This window comes from Coturnix japonica, assembly GCF_001577835.2.
Source record: "Coturnix japonica isolate 7356 chromosome 4 unlocalized genomic scaffold, Coturnix japonica 2.1 chr4random350, whole genome shotgun sequence".
Lineage (NCBI taxonomy): Eukaryota > Metazoa > Chordata > Aves > Galliformes > Phasianidae > Coturnix > Coturnix japonica.
The window spans coordinates 215,010-227,157 of record NW_015439533.1 but is presented as its reverse complement, the minus strand read 5'-3'; the positions used below and the strand labels follow the sequence as shown (position 1 = coordinate 227,157).

At 66.9% G+C, this 12,148-nt stretch overlaps 4 protein-coding genes across 6 annotated transcripts in view; all 4 read right to left on the bottom strand.

Moving 5' to 3' along the window:
* Nucleotides 1-306: 306 nt before the first annotated feature.
* On the bottom strand, nucleotides 307-4,969 carry LOC107306852 (N-acetyltransferase family 8 member 7-like). 3 transcript variants are annotated; one of them, XM_015850254.1, is made up of 2 exons: nucleotides 4,885-4,969; nucleotides 307-1,055 (listed from the first exon to the last, which is right to left on the bottom strand). In XM_015850254.1, the coding sequence occupies exon 2, from the start codon at nucleotides 1,041-1,043 to the stop codon at nucleotides 372-374; it is 672 nt and encodes a 223-aa protein (XP_015705740.1). In that variant the 5' UTR covers nucleotides 1,044-1,055; nucleotides 4,885-4,969; the 3' UTR covers nucleotides 307-371. The 3 variants fall into 3 exon arrangements, with proteins under 3 accessions (XP_015705740.1, XP_015705738.1, XP_015705739.1); XM_015850252.2 differs by lacking the exon at nucleotides 4,885-4,969 and adding an exon at nucleotides 1,830-2,100; XM_015850253.2 differs by lacking the exon at nucleotides 4,885-4,969 and adding an exon at nucleotides 1,840-2,100.
* On the bottom strand, nucleotides 3,172-4,981 carry LOC107306853 (N-acetyltransferase 8-like). The gene is made up of 2 exons (XM_015850255.1): nucleotides 4,885-4,981; nucleotides 3,172-3,924 (listed from the first exon to the last, which is right to left on the bottom strand). The coding sequence occupies exon 2, from the start codon at nucleotides 3,910-3,912 to the stop codon at nucleotides 3,241-3,243; it is 672 nt and encodes a 223-aa protein (XP_015705741.1). The 5' UTR covers nucleotides 3,913-3,924; nucleotides 4,885-4,981; the 3' UTR covers nucleotides 3,172-3,240.
* A 303-nt stretch (nucleotides 4,982-5,284) lies between these two features.
* LOC107306860 (probable N-acetyltransferase camello) lies at nucleotides 5,285-6,298 on the bottom strand. The gene has a single exon (XM_015850263.2). The coding sequence runs from the start codon at nucleotides 6,230-6,232 to the stop codon at nucleotides 5,585-5,587; it is 648 nt and encodes a 215-aa protein (XP_015705749.1). The 5' UTR covers nucleotides 6,233-6,298; the 3' UTR covers nucleotides 5,285-5,584.
* Nucleotides 6,299-8,405: 2,107 nt separating this feature from the next.
* Nucleotides 8,406-12,148, bottom strand: part of CPXM1 (carboxypeptidase X, M14 family member 1) — a 6,057-nt gene continuing 2,314 nt past the window's right edge. Inside the window, exons 4-13 of the mRNA XM_015850262.2 lie at nucleotides 11,774-11,913; nucleotides 11,605-11,689; nucleotides 10,541-10,691; nucleotides 10,378-10,466; nucleotides 10,175-10,298; nucleotides 9,899-10,095; nucleotides 9,639-9,818; nucleotides 9,059-9,356; nucleotides 8,846-8,985; nucleotides 8,406-8,561 (exon numbers count right to left, since the gene is read on the bottom strand). Of these exons, the coding sequence (XP_015705748.1) occupies nucleotides 8,406-8,561; nucleotides 8,846-8,985; nucleotides 9,059-9,356; nucleotides 9,639-9,818; nucleotides 9,899-10,095; nucleotides 10,175-10,298; nucleotides 10,378-10,466; nucleotides 10,541-10,691; nucleotides 11,605-11,689; nucleotides 11,774-11,913 (1,560 nt within the window). The remainder of the gene's footprint in view (nucleotides 8,562-8,845; nucleotides 8,986-9,058; nucleotides 9,357-9,638; nucleotides 9,819-9,898; nucleotides 10,096-10,174; nucleotides 10,299-10,377; nucleotides 10,467-10,540; nucleotides 10,692-11,604; nucleotides 11,690-11,773; nucleotides 11,914-12,148) is intronic.

The following is a 12,148-nucleotide window of genomic DNA, read 5'->3' as shown; positions in this document are numbered from 1 at the left end:
CTCTGTCATACACAGGCCTTACCCCAGGCCCTACCCCAGGCCCCTCTGCCTTCCACTGCCTCCCCCTGCCCGCACTCAGTGCCCCACGTCCTCGGTGGGGAGACAGCGTGAGGCCCAGCAGGGCCCTAAATACCCCCAGCACCAACTGAGGGCAACCACAGCACAGGGATCCCATTGTGGGCTGGGGACACACAGGGACACAGCGGCACAGGGCCGTGCTGGGCTGAGCTCATGGCACAGGGCCATGCTGGGCATGAGCCACATGGAGGTGGGATGCTACACAAAGGCACAGCCACACGGCAGCCATGACAGCCGTACACCCGTCCCACAGTCTGTGTTTATTTCTCAGTGCTACAGGAACAGGGCAGGCCCTACAGGCGGCCGCGCAGCTCACAGCGGTACTGGAAGATCTGGAAGGAGACCATGCTGGCAAACAGCGAGGGGCTGCTGGCACCCACCTTCCTGAAGCCCTGGCTTTCATACAGCCGCTGGGCCACCACCTGCACTATGGAGGTGTACAGCATCACGGCCCCGTAGCCCCGCGCCTGGGCGAAGCGCAGCACCTCCCTGCACAGCGCCTTGGAGATGCCGTGACCGCGGTAATCCTTGCTGACCGACATCCGCTTCAGCTCCAGGGCCACACCGCGCTGCGCCGGGTCCTGCGGAGGAGCCACAGCCACCATCCCCACCACCTCCCCGCCGGCCTCCACCACCCAGAAGCAGGAGTCGGGCGCCCGCATGTAGGAGCTGTCGATGTCGCAGAGGTCGGTGATCAGCGCCTCCTGAACATACGACGTGCTGAAGGAGCGCATCACGGGCCACGTGGCCGCCAGCACCAGCGCCACGGCAGCTAAGGCCAGCAGCCAGCTGCCAGCCATGGCACGCACGACTGAGAACAGGGCCAGCAGCCCCAGCTGCACCCGCGTCGAGCGCAGCATGTGGCGGTAGATGGCCGGGGCGTGCTCGATGATGCCACGGGCAAACAGGGAGCGCACGGCATCGTAGTCCTCGTCGCGGTACAGCCGGATGCGGTAGGGAGCCATGGGCACCGGGAGCTGCAATTCAGAACCAGGGAGGGGTTGAGAATGAGGGGAGCTTCATAGAGCTGGATGGAGCTGGAAGGGACCTTCAAAGCCGTCAGGTCCTACCCCACTATAAAGAACAGTGGCACCCACAGTTCCGCCAGGCACTCAGAGCTCGTCCAGCCTGACCTGAATGTGTCCCAGGATGGGGCACCACCAGCTCTCTGGGTTCCTGCGCCTCCCCACAAGCTCTTGGAGCAGCCCGAGCTCAGGGCCGGAGCTGCAGCCGGCACGGGGGGTCCCTGGAGAAGCTCCCCCTGCCACCCTCAGGTTGGGACACGGGAGGAGGCAGCAGGGGCACAAAGCGCTGAGGGCTGCAGCGCTGGGACCAGGGGGAAGCGGCGCTGCCCCGGCAGGAGCTGCCGGTTACAGCGGGGGCAAAGGGGGACGGGGAGGGAAACGGGCACCGCAACCGGCCCGGAGCTGCCGGGCTCCGTCGGGGGCTGAGCCGCTTCGTGCGGGGCGCTCCGAGCTCGTGCTGAGGTCGGGTAACCCGCGGCTGGGGGCGGAGCTCGGGGATGCCGCAGCCCCCGGGGTCCCGCCGTGGTTCGGGGGTCGCCGTGCCCGGCTTTGCCGTACCGGACACCCCGCACACGGACCTGCTTCTCTCTACTCCGCCGCCCCCCGTGCGACCCGCGCAGCCCCCGCGCCGTCCCGCTCCGTTCCGCCCCGCTCCCTTTGCCGTCCCCCGTCCCGCAGCCGTTCCGTTCCCCCTCCGCTTGCGGGAGGCGGCGGCGCGGCTCTTACCGGCTCTTACCGGTGCTCAGGGCCGGGCAGCGCCGGGCCCACCGCGCCGGGCCCGCAGCACCGAGCCGGGCCCGCAGCCCCGCGAGCAGCCGGGATTGCGCAGCGCCCCCGCGGGGACCGGGGCCGAGCGCGGCGAGCGATGCTCGTGCGTTGGGGGGAGCTGAGCCCACGGGGAGCTGCGGAGCCCCCGGCCCACGACCGCCCCAACGGCGGCTTTGCCAACGGCTGCGGGAGCTGCGCTGCGGGGCCGCGGTGCGGGGCAGAGCTCGGCACCTTTAAACCGGCGAGCAAAGGCCGGCACTGCCCAGGGAGCGGCGGGGGAGGAGGGTGGGGGGTGCGGGGCACACACTGTGACCCCGCGGTGCAGACAAGGGCCGCGGGCAGCGCTACGATGCTCTTGTATTATGGCAGCGCTATGGAGGGCAGGCGCGAATCCGACCACAGCACGGAGAGGGGACGTGGCCGGGGGTCCTTCTGGGGGTCCCCACTCAGCTGGGGGGGCGTGGGGGTGTCGGGGCCCCCGGGAAGGCTGAACCCCCCGGGCCTGAGGAGCAGCAGGAATGGGGGTGGGGAGGGAGACACGTCCCCAGCCTGCAGTATGAGGGTCCCCGTGTCCCCATGGGACACAACCAGCATGGCTCAGCCATGTGGCATGGGGGTCTCCATAGGGCATCGTCCACACGGTTCAGCCACATGGCACAAGGAGCCCCATGGGGAGACAGTATGGATCAGCCTAATGATGAGGATCCCATGGGGAGTCAGTATGGATCAGCCTAATGATGAGGATCCCATGGGGCATCATCCACATGGCTCTGCACATGGCACAGGGGTCCCCCTGTCCCCACGGGGTGTCCGCAGCGTGGCTCAGCCGAGGACCATCTGGGTCCCCATGGGGCACCACCCACCTGGGGCACAGCCCGGCACCTCGGCACCAGGCAGATGGTGCCATTCTGAAACCCACCAGACCCCTTTTATCCCCCACTTTCTGCCCCACATCCAGACGGAGTGCAGCCGCTGTGTGATGATCCTGGTGATGTTGGTGAGGTGCTGTACATCCACCTCCAGCCACTGCCCCACATCCTGCCCCACACACACCAACCGCCTTCCCCTGCCCTCACGCAGTGCCCTGCAGTGACCCAGCACAGCAGCGCTGCTGGGGGCACAACATGAGACCCCCAGGAGCCCCCCAGCACCAACTGTGGGTGGTTACAGCGCAGTGACCCCACTCTGGGCTGTGAAGACCCTACAGAGGGGCTGTGCAGGGCTGAGCTGACAGGTACGAGCCACGTGGAGGCAGGATGGAATACACAACAAGTGCACATCTGCAGCACATGTGCACATCTGCATCTCACTGCTCACACCCTTCTGCAGTCTCTGTTTATTTCTCGGTGCTGTAAGAACAGGGGGGGCCCTACGGGTGGCTGGGCAGCTGGAGGCGGTAATGGATGAGATGGAAGCAGATCAGTCTGGAGAACAGGGACGGGCTGCGTTCAAGCACCTTCCTGAAGCCCTGGCTCTCGTACAGCCGCTGTGCCACCAGCTGCACCGTGGAGGTGTACAGCACCACGGCCCCGTAGCCCCGCGCCCGGGCGAAGCGCAGCACCTCCCCGCACAGCGCCCTGGAGATGCCGTGACCGCGGTGCTCCCTGCTCACCGACAGCCTCTTGAGCTCCATGGCCGGGCCGGGCCGCTCCAGGTCCTGCGTCGGGGCTGCGCCCACCATGGCCACCACCGCCCCCCCGGCCTCCACCACCCAGAAGCAGGAGTCGGGCGCCCGCATGTAATAACTGTCAATGTCCTGCAGATCAGCGACCAGCGCCTCGGTCACGAAGGACTTGCTGAAGGAGTGAATCACGGGCCACATGGCTGCCAGCACCAGCACCACGGCAGCTAATGCCAGCAGCCAGCTGCCAGCCATGGCACACACAGCCCAGAACAGGGACAGCAGCCCCAGCTGCACCCGTGTCAAACACAGCACGTGGCGGTACATGGCCGGGGCGTGCTCCATGATGCCACGGGCAAACAGGGAGCGCACGGCATCGTAGTCCTCATCACGGTACAGCCGGATGCGATAGGGAGCCATGGGCACCGGGGGCTGCAATTCAGAACCAGGGAGGGGTTGGGGATGGGGGGAGCTTCATAGAGCTGGATGGAGCTGGGAGGGACCTTCATAGAAGCCAAAGGATGGTTTGAGTTGGGAGGGACCTTCAAAGGCCATCGGGTCCCTCTCTGCTCTGCTCTTGTGAGGCTCCATGTGCAGTGCTGTGTGCAGGGCTGTGTGTGTGCTGTGTGGAAAGGGTCCAGAGGCCACAAAGATGCTCAGGGGGCTGCAGCACCTCAACAGCAATGACAGGCTGAGGGAGCTGGGCTTGTTCAGCATGGAGAAGAGAAGAATATGGGGTGAGCTCAGTGCAGCCTGCCAGGACCTGAAGGAGCCTACAGACAGGAGGGGAGTCAGCTCTTGGAAAGGGCAGATAACAGCAGGACTAGGGGAAATGGATTGGAGCTGAAGGAGGCAGATTGAGGCTGGATGTCAGAGGGAAGTTCTTTAATGTGAGAGTGGGGAGGTGCTGGAACAGCTGCCCAGAGGCTGTGGATGCCCCGTCCATCCCTGGAGGTGTTGAAGGCCAGGTTGGATGGGGCCCTGGGCAGCCTGGGCTGGTATCAATGTGGAGGTTGGTGGCCCTGCCTGTGGTGGGGGGTTGGAGCTCTGTGATCCTTGGGGTCCCTTCCAACCCAACCGTGCTGTGATTCTGTGCATCCCACCCCCCCAGCAATGATCCTGGACACCCACAGCTCCATCAGCGCTCAGAGCCCCCCCAGCCCAACCTGAATATCCCCATGGTCCCACCAGCTCCCTGCGCAGTCTGTGCCGGTGTCTCCCCATCCTCAGCACAAGGAACTTCGGGGTTCGGGGGTCGCCGTGCCCAGCTTTGCCCCCCGTGTCTCCCCGCAGTCCCAGCGCCGTCCCGCCCCGCTCCCTTTGCCGTCCCCCCTCCCGCAGCCGGATCCCGCACTCCGTCCCGCTCCGTTTGCGGGAGGCGGCGGCTCTTACCGGAGCGCAGGGCCGGGCAGCGCCGACAGGGCGGCTCGGGGAGTTGAACCCGCGGGGAGCTGCGAAGCCCCCACTTCGCGTCCTCCTTCCACGGCGGCTTTGCCTACGGCTGCGGGGCCGCGGTGCGGGGCAGAGCTCGGCACCTTTATACCGGCGAGCAAAGGCCGGCACTGCCCCGGGAGCGGTGGGGGGGGACGGCGGGAGGGGGGAGGCACAGTGTGACCCCACGGGCAGCTCCGATGCTCTTTTATTATGGCAACATTAAGGAGGGCAGGCGCGAATCCGACCCCAGCACGGCGAGGGGACACGGCCGGGGGTCTCTGTGGGTGCCCACTCAGCTGGGTCCCGGCTCCGCACCACAACGTCCCGGGGTAGGTCAGCCCTCGGCGGACACGGGACCCTCGGAGCCGAGGGGCAGCGGGGCTGGGGGCGGCCACATCTCCGACCTGCGGCACGAGGGTCCCCGTGTCCCCACGGGCACCGGCAGCACGACACAGCCCCGTGCGCGAGGAGCCCCGTGCTGAGTCAGCGTGACTCAGCGGAACGGGGCAGGGTCCCCGCGGGTCAGCGCCCACCCGGCTCAGCCGCACGGCACCGCCCCCCCCCCACACGGAGCTGCACCGCTGCGGTTCGGGCCCGGAGCTCCGTCCTTCCCCGCGGGGCGGCACCGGCTGAACCGGGCGCTCCGTGCGGCGGCCGCTCACTGCAGCTCGTAGCGGTACGTGGTGACGGTGCAGTTGGCCACGCGGCCGTACACGGTGGGCAGCACGAAGCGGCGCTGCCGGCGGAATCCCAGCCGCTCGTACAGGGCTCGTGCGTCGTGCTGCAGCATGATGGTGTTGAGCACCACGGCCGCACAGCCGGGCCGCCGCCTCGCAAAGTCCAGCACCGCCCGACACAGCGCCTTGGCGACCCCCCGGCCTCGATAATCCTTGCGCACCGCCATCCGCTTCAACACCAGCAGCCCCCCCTCCCCCGCCGGCATCACGCCCACCGTGCCCACCACCCTCCCGTCCGCCTCCGCCACCCAGAACCCCCCGTCTGTGTACGACCCCCGGATATCGCTCAGGTCGGCCCCGAGGCAGCGCTCGATGTACGCGCTCCACGCGCAGCCCAGCAGCTGCCGGCCCAGCGCCAGCAGCAGCGTTAACGCCAACACGGGCAGCAGCAGCGAGCGGGCGCTGGCCATTAGAAGGCAGAAGGTGCAGCCCAGCAGCAGCAGCACCCAGGGCTGCCGCAGGACGTGCAGGCACAGAGACGGGGCGTATTCGCTCATGGCCGTGGCAAAGACATCGCGGGCCGCCTCGGAGTCATCGTCACGGTACGGACGGATCCGGAACCCCGCCATGATGCGCTGCCCTGCGGTGGGACGGGGTTGGATCGGGCCTGAAGGGGGGGGGGGACACGGCACCTCCACACGGGGGGGGGGGGGCTCCATGGAGGCAATGCCAGCTCCCCCCCCCAATGGCAAGCCACCGACTCTTACAACCCCCCACCGTGCCTTATGGAGACCCCCCTCGCCTCTTTAGAGCCCCGCAGTGCCTATGAACCCCTCCACCTGATGGACCCCTCCCGCACTACAAGCCCATGCGCCCCACGGAGCATCTCCCCCTATGGAGTCCCTATTAAACCCTCACACCCCATGGAGCCCCCTGTGCCCCATGGAGCCCCCAGTGACCCACGGAGCCCCCTGTCCCTATGGAGCCCCCCCTGTGCTCCATATGTGCCCCAGATGGCCCACGGAGCCCCCACTGTGACCCACGGAGCCCCATGACCCTATAGGAGACTACTGCCCCCACGGAGCTCCAATGGTCCCTATGGAGCCCCCTGTGACCCACAGAGCCCCCTGTGTCCCAATGGAGCCCCCCTGTGCTCTAATGGGAGGACCCCCTGTGCCCCACGAGCCGCACCCACGCCATGCAGCCCCCCATACCCAGGACCCCCCGCCCCCCCGGGCCCCCACCTGGCCTCCCACGCCCCGGCCGCCGTGCAGCCCCGTGTAACCCTGCCCCGTATGTCTCCCCATCCACTCACTCGCCCGTGCGCCCCGCCCCCCCTCTCACGCCTCGCCGGACCTCTCGATCCAATGCCGCCCCGAGAGCTGCTACGCTGCCTATTGATGCCGCTCTTACGGGGGTCTCCGCCCATCGCCAGCCAGGCAACGACCAGATAGGGCGGCCGACAGGGAGCGAGGGGGCGGGAGCGCGGGTCACGTGAGCGGCCGAATGAATGGTAGGGCACGGGGGGGGCGGGGCCTGCGCCGTCAGAGCAGCCTATTGGTCGGCAGGGAAAGGGCGTGACCAATTGGGGGGGTGTCATCGCGCAAGAGGGGGGCTTAAGGGACACGGAGCCGCGGTTCGAATCCCGCTCCGGCGGTCACGGTGCGCGGCGCTGGGCGCGAGGCGGCCGCAGTCGTGCCGGTGTAACCGCATTCGCAGCTGGGGATCGGTCGGACGCGCCGTGACCGGACCGGCGCCGGCCAGGACTGAAACTGCAGGATGGACCGTCCGGAACGACATCGATTTTTACTCGCACGGCCGGGTGCGCCCACTCGTAGCCCTCGGCCCGCGACCGTCACATACGACTCTGCCGGGTCAGCACAGCCAGAATCCACCGGCCTGCGGCTGTGGGAAGGGCGGGGAGACAGTTGCTGTAGAGTGCATCCCACGCCATCCCTGATCCCTATTCCCAATCCCATCCCACATCCCATCCCAATCCATCCCCTCCCACCCATCCCCAATCCATCCATCCATCCATCCATCTCCCATCACTCCATCATCCCATCCCATCCCCATCCATCCCATCCCATCCCATTCCCATCCAATCCATCCCATCCAACCATACCCATCTCCATCCATCCATCCCATCCCACCATCTCATCCATCCCCATGCCCCATCCCCATCCCCATCCCATCCATCCTAACATCCCCATCCTCATCCCATCCCATACCCATCCCATCCATCCCATCCATCCATCGACCCATTCCCATCCCATCCCAATCCATCCCACCCATCCCCTATCCAATCCAATCCCATTCCATCCCCGATCCCACCATCCCACTCCATCTCCCACCCCATCGCCATCCATCCCACCACCATCCCCCACCCATCCCAATCCCCATTTCTCAACTTTCCAATTCCATCTTCCAATCCTATCTTCCTTATCCCTATCTCCATCTCTCATCCTCATTTCTCATCCTCTCATTCCCCATCCTCCTATCTTTTTCTCATCTCTATCTCTATCTCCCATTCCCACCATTCCATCCAGTCTCCCATCCAAAATCCCATCCCATCCCAATCCATATCCCATCCATATCCCATCCCAATATCCCATCCATCCATCAAACATCCATTCCCATCCCAGCCCAACCCCATACATCCCAATCCCGTTCATCCACCTGTCCATCCAATCCACACCCAACAAGCACCCGTGTTTATCCCATCACCATTCGCCCATCCCCACCACCCGTCTCCTCCGCCCCTATTCCTCTGATCCCACCCCCCCCATTTATCCCCCCCCCTCATCCCATCCCCACCCCGTCCCCGCCCCCTGCCCGTCCCCGTCCCGCTGTACCTGTCCGCACGTCGTGGTTGATGCCATCCACAGCGATGATGGCGTTGGCGATGCCCTCCCCCGTCTCTTCATCCCGAACCACCCCCTTAATGCCACGATGCACCTGGGGAGCGCGGGGCTGGGGGTCAGCGGGACCCCCCTCACTGCACAGCACCCGTGTGGGGCACCCTCAGCTGCAGCAGGGCTGTTTGTGCCCAGTGCAAGTCCTGGGGCACGGCCTGGCCCCATGGCACGACCCCATGGCAGCACCCCATGGCACACATGGAACCCACACACAGCACACGCCCCCTGCAGCCCCGCTGCCTCCAGCCCCAGGCAGGGAGCAGGGAAGGTGCTGCAAAGCCCTGGGGATAGTGGGGACCCCCGGCCGCCCCCTGCAGCCCCCACCTGCTCCATGTAGAGCAGCAGCGACTCGCGGTTGTTCTCCCACTCTGTTGGCAGCTCGGAGACGTGGGGGAACTTGTCACACGAGAGCTCCACCGTGATCTCGAAGCAGTTGGTGTGCAGGTAGCTGAAGTCATTCATACCTGAGGGAGGGCGGCGCTGCATCAGGGTGGGGGGGGGCTGCGGGACCTCCCCCCCCATTGGGCTGGCACTCACTGCCGGGCACCGTGTGCCAGTTGGCGCCGTTGATGATGTTGCCGGAGCGCATGAAGTCGTCGTAGTGGCAGAGCCGACGCTCCTCGCTGGCCATGGCCAGGTTGGAGGTGGCGTAGACGGTGGCCAACCAGCGGAACACGCCGTCGTCCGCCGTGGGGGTCAGTTCCTGCGCCTTCCAGTAGGTGCGGGTCATGTCGAAGGGGTACGTGACCACCAGCTCCCCGCCGTGCAGGTTGGCGCTCAGCACGAAGGGGTAGCGCTGCATCCAGTCGATCACCGCCCGCGTCTCGGGGGCCACCTGCGGTCACAAGGTGTCACTGGGGAGCAGCCGGGACCCACAGCCCAGCCCTGTGCCCCCAGGTACCAACTGTGATGACTCCACATCATTGGGGAGCAGCCAGGACCCCCAGCCCAGCCCTGTGCCCCCAGGGACCAACTGTGATGACTCCACATCATTGGGGTGCAGCTGGGACCCCCAGCCCAGCCCCGTGCCCTGGGAGCCCCTTGTGATAAGGCTGCATCATGGGGCACCTCTGGGACCCTCACTCCGTCCCTGCGCCCCGCAGCGCCGTGCCCTCACCGTGGCGTTGGCGAAGGTGTAGTACTCAGGGATGGGGATGTAGTGGTTGGGGAACTCGTGGGGCACCAGGTCGTTGTCCTCAGCGTCCCACAGCGCCGTGTTCAGGTCGGCGAAGTTGTGGTTGAGGTCGATGCCCTCGTAGGTCCAGCGGCCCATGGCCCAGCCCGACAGCTCCGACCCCTACGGGGTGTGTGGGGTCAGCGGGCGGGCAATGGGATGAGAGCCTGGGGTCGGGTTTGGGGTCGGATTTGGGGCCGTACCAGGCGGTATGCGGTCTCGTAGCCATCGGGGTTCATGGAGGGCAGGAGGTGGATGCGCGTGTCGGTGACCAGCCGCACCACGCGGGGATTGCCGCGCTGGAACTCGCGGCACAGATACTCCATCAGGTTGAGCAGCAGCTCCCGGCCCAGCGCCTCGTTGCCGTGCAGCCCCGCCACGTAGCGGAACTCGGGCTCTCCTGCGGGTCCGGCCCGTGTTGGCTGCGGGTCCCGACCTCCCCCATCCTCCCAGCCCCAAATCCCACCCCACAGACGCACCCACTTCGTGCTGCCCCGGGTTGTCAGAGATCTCCATGGCGTAGATCTTCAGCCCCCGTGAGCTCTTGCCGATGTTGTAGATGCGGGTGATGGTGGGACACTCCTCGTTCACCACCTTCATCAGCTGCAGGGAAAGTCTTCATCACTTTGGGGTCTGGGGGCACCCAGGGCTGCGGGGACCACATGGGGGGATCCCAACGCACCTTCCTCATCTCCTTGTAGTTGTGGTGCCGGAAATCCAGCTTGTCGGTGGGCACGGGCTCGTTGGGCCACTGGTAGATGTTGTTGGGGTCTGTGGGGTGGGGACGGGGGCAGGGTGAGGGATGCAGGGAGCAGCCCCCCGCCCCACTCTGTGCCCGTTCCCACCTGGCACGGCACAGCCCAGCACTTCGGCCCGCAGGCAGATGGTGCCGTTCTCAAACCAGCTCTGCGGGTTGATGCGGATGTAACGGGCCACGGCCGGGCACGGCAGCACGTTCAGCACCGGCGTCTCGGGGTCCTTGTTGGCTGGGAACACCTGGGGGGGGGGTCCCAACCCCTGCGTGACCGTGGGCACAGCGCGGCCCCGGGGGGGGGGTGGGATGCGGGGATGGGATGTGGGGATGGGATGTGGGGATGGGATGTGAGGGTGGGATGGTGGGGATAGGATGCGGGGATGGAATGTGGGGATGGAATGTGGGGATGGGATGCGGGGATGGGATGTGGGGATGGGATGTGGGGATGGGATGCGGGGATGGGATGTGGGGATGGGATGTGGGGATGGGATGTGGGGATGGGATGCGGGGATGGGATGCGGGGATGTGGCGGAGCCGCCATTGGGGACCAAAGGGTTACGGGCGCTGCGCTGCGTGGCCCCATCCTCCCCTGGCCCCATTCCAGCCCCTAATGAAGAGTGGACACGTGGCAGCGGGCTGAGCCCGCACGGAGGGACCCAAGTGGGGCAGAACCGTGGGGCCGGGGTATAACACTGCTCTGTGCCCCCCCCTCAGCATAGGGACCCCCAGGGATGAGCACGGGGACCCCAAACCGCTCCTGGCAGTGGCAGCTCACCCCGGCTCCTGGCGCAGCTGTGACCCAGGGACCCCAGCCCCGCTGTCAGCCCGTTTCTCCCCCAGCCCCACACGCTGCGGTTGTGGGGGGACCCACCTGCGCCCACCCACCCTCACAGCTCCCACGCGTGTCCCTGGGCACCACGGTGCCGTGTTTGGCTCCGGTCACACCACCCCGTGCCACGAGGCCCCGCTCAGCCCCGCGTGTCCCCCCGCGCCCCCGGCCCCCCCAGCGGGCAGCAGCACAAGCGGCCTTTGTGCGGAGGGGAAGCGCCGCGGATGCTCTGCGGGACCGGAGGCCAAAGGCAACAGCGGCGCCCGGTGCGGCCGTTAACCCGCGGAGCCCCGCCGTGCGGGTCGGGCTGCGGACGGGGCTCGTACCGCCTCCTCGCTGCCGTTGCGGCACGGCTGCCACGCGTGGGTGTCGTTGCTGAACTGCACCTTGTAGGAGGTCACCCAGTCGTACCTGCGGGGGGATGGGGGGGGGCGCAGCGTCACCGGCGCCCGGCCCCCCCCCCCCGGACCCCCCCCCCCCCAGCCCGTTCCTTACGTCCAGATGGAGTTGAGCCCCTGCGTGATGACCCCGGTGAAGTTGATGAGGCGCCGCGCGTCCAGCTCCAGCCACTGCGCCGCGTCCTCCCGCCCCGCGCACCAGCCGCCGTCGAAGAAATCGCCGTCGTACAGACCGGACTGAGGGGCGGCATCCGATGGGGTCGGGGGCCTCAATGGGGCGGCCCCGAAACCACCAGCCGGGACCGGGGACACTGAGCTCCGTACGGAGCAAACAGCGGGGACAGGAGGGGCACAAACAGCGCCGGGACACACGTGTGACACGAGCATACCTGGCACACGCATTGCACACACCTTGCACACCTGAAATACCTGCCATGCTCACACTGTGCACACACACACACACACACACACA

Bases quoted from the DNA above. Each gene is read 5' to 3' on its own strand.
- LOC107306852 (XM_015850254.1), bottom strand. From the start codon at position 1,043: ATGGCTCCCTACCGCATCCGGCTGTACCGCGACGAGGACTACGATGCC.
- LOC107306853 (XM_015850255.1), bottom strand. From the start codon at position 3,912: ATGGCTCCCTATCGCATCCGGCTGTACCGTGATGAGGACTACGATGCC.
- LOC107306860 (XM_015850263.2), bottom strand. From the start codon at position 6,232: ATGGCGGGGTTCCGGATCCGTCCGTACCGTGACGATGACTCCGAGGCG.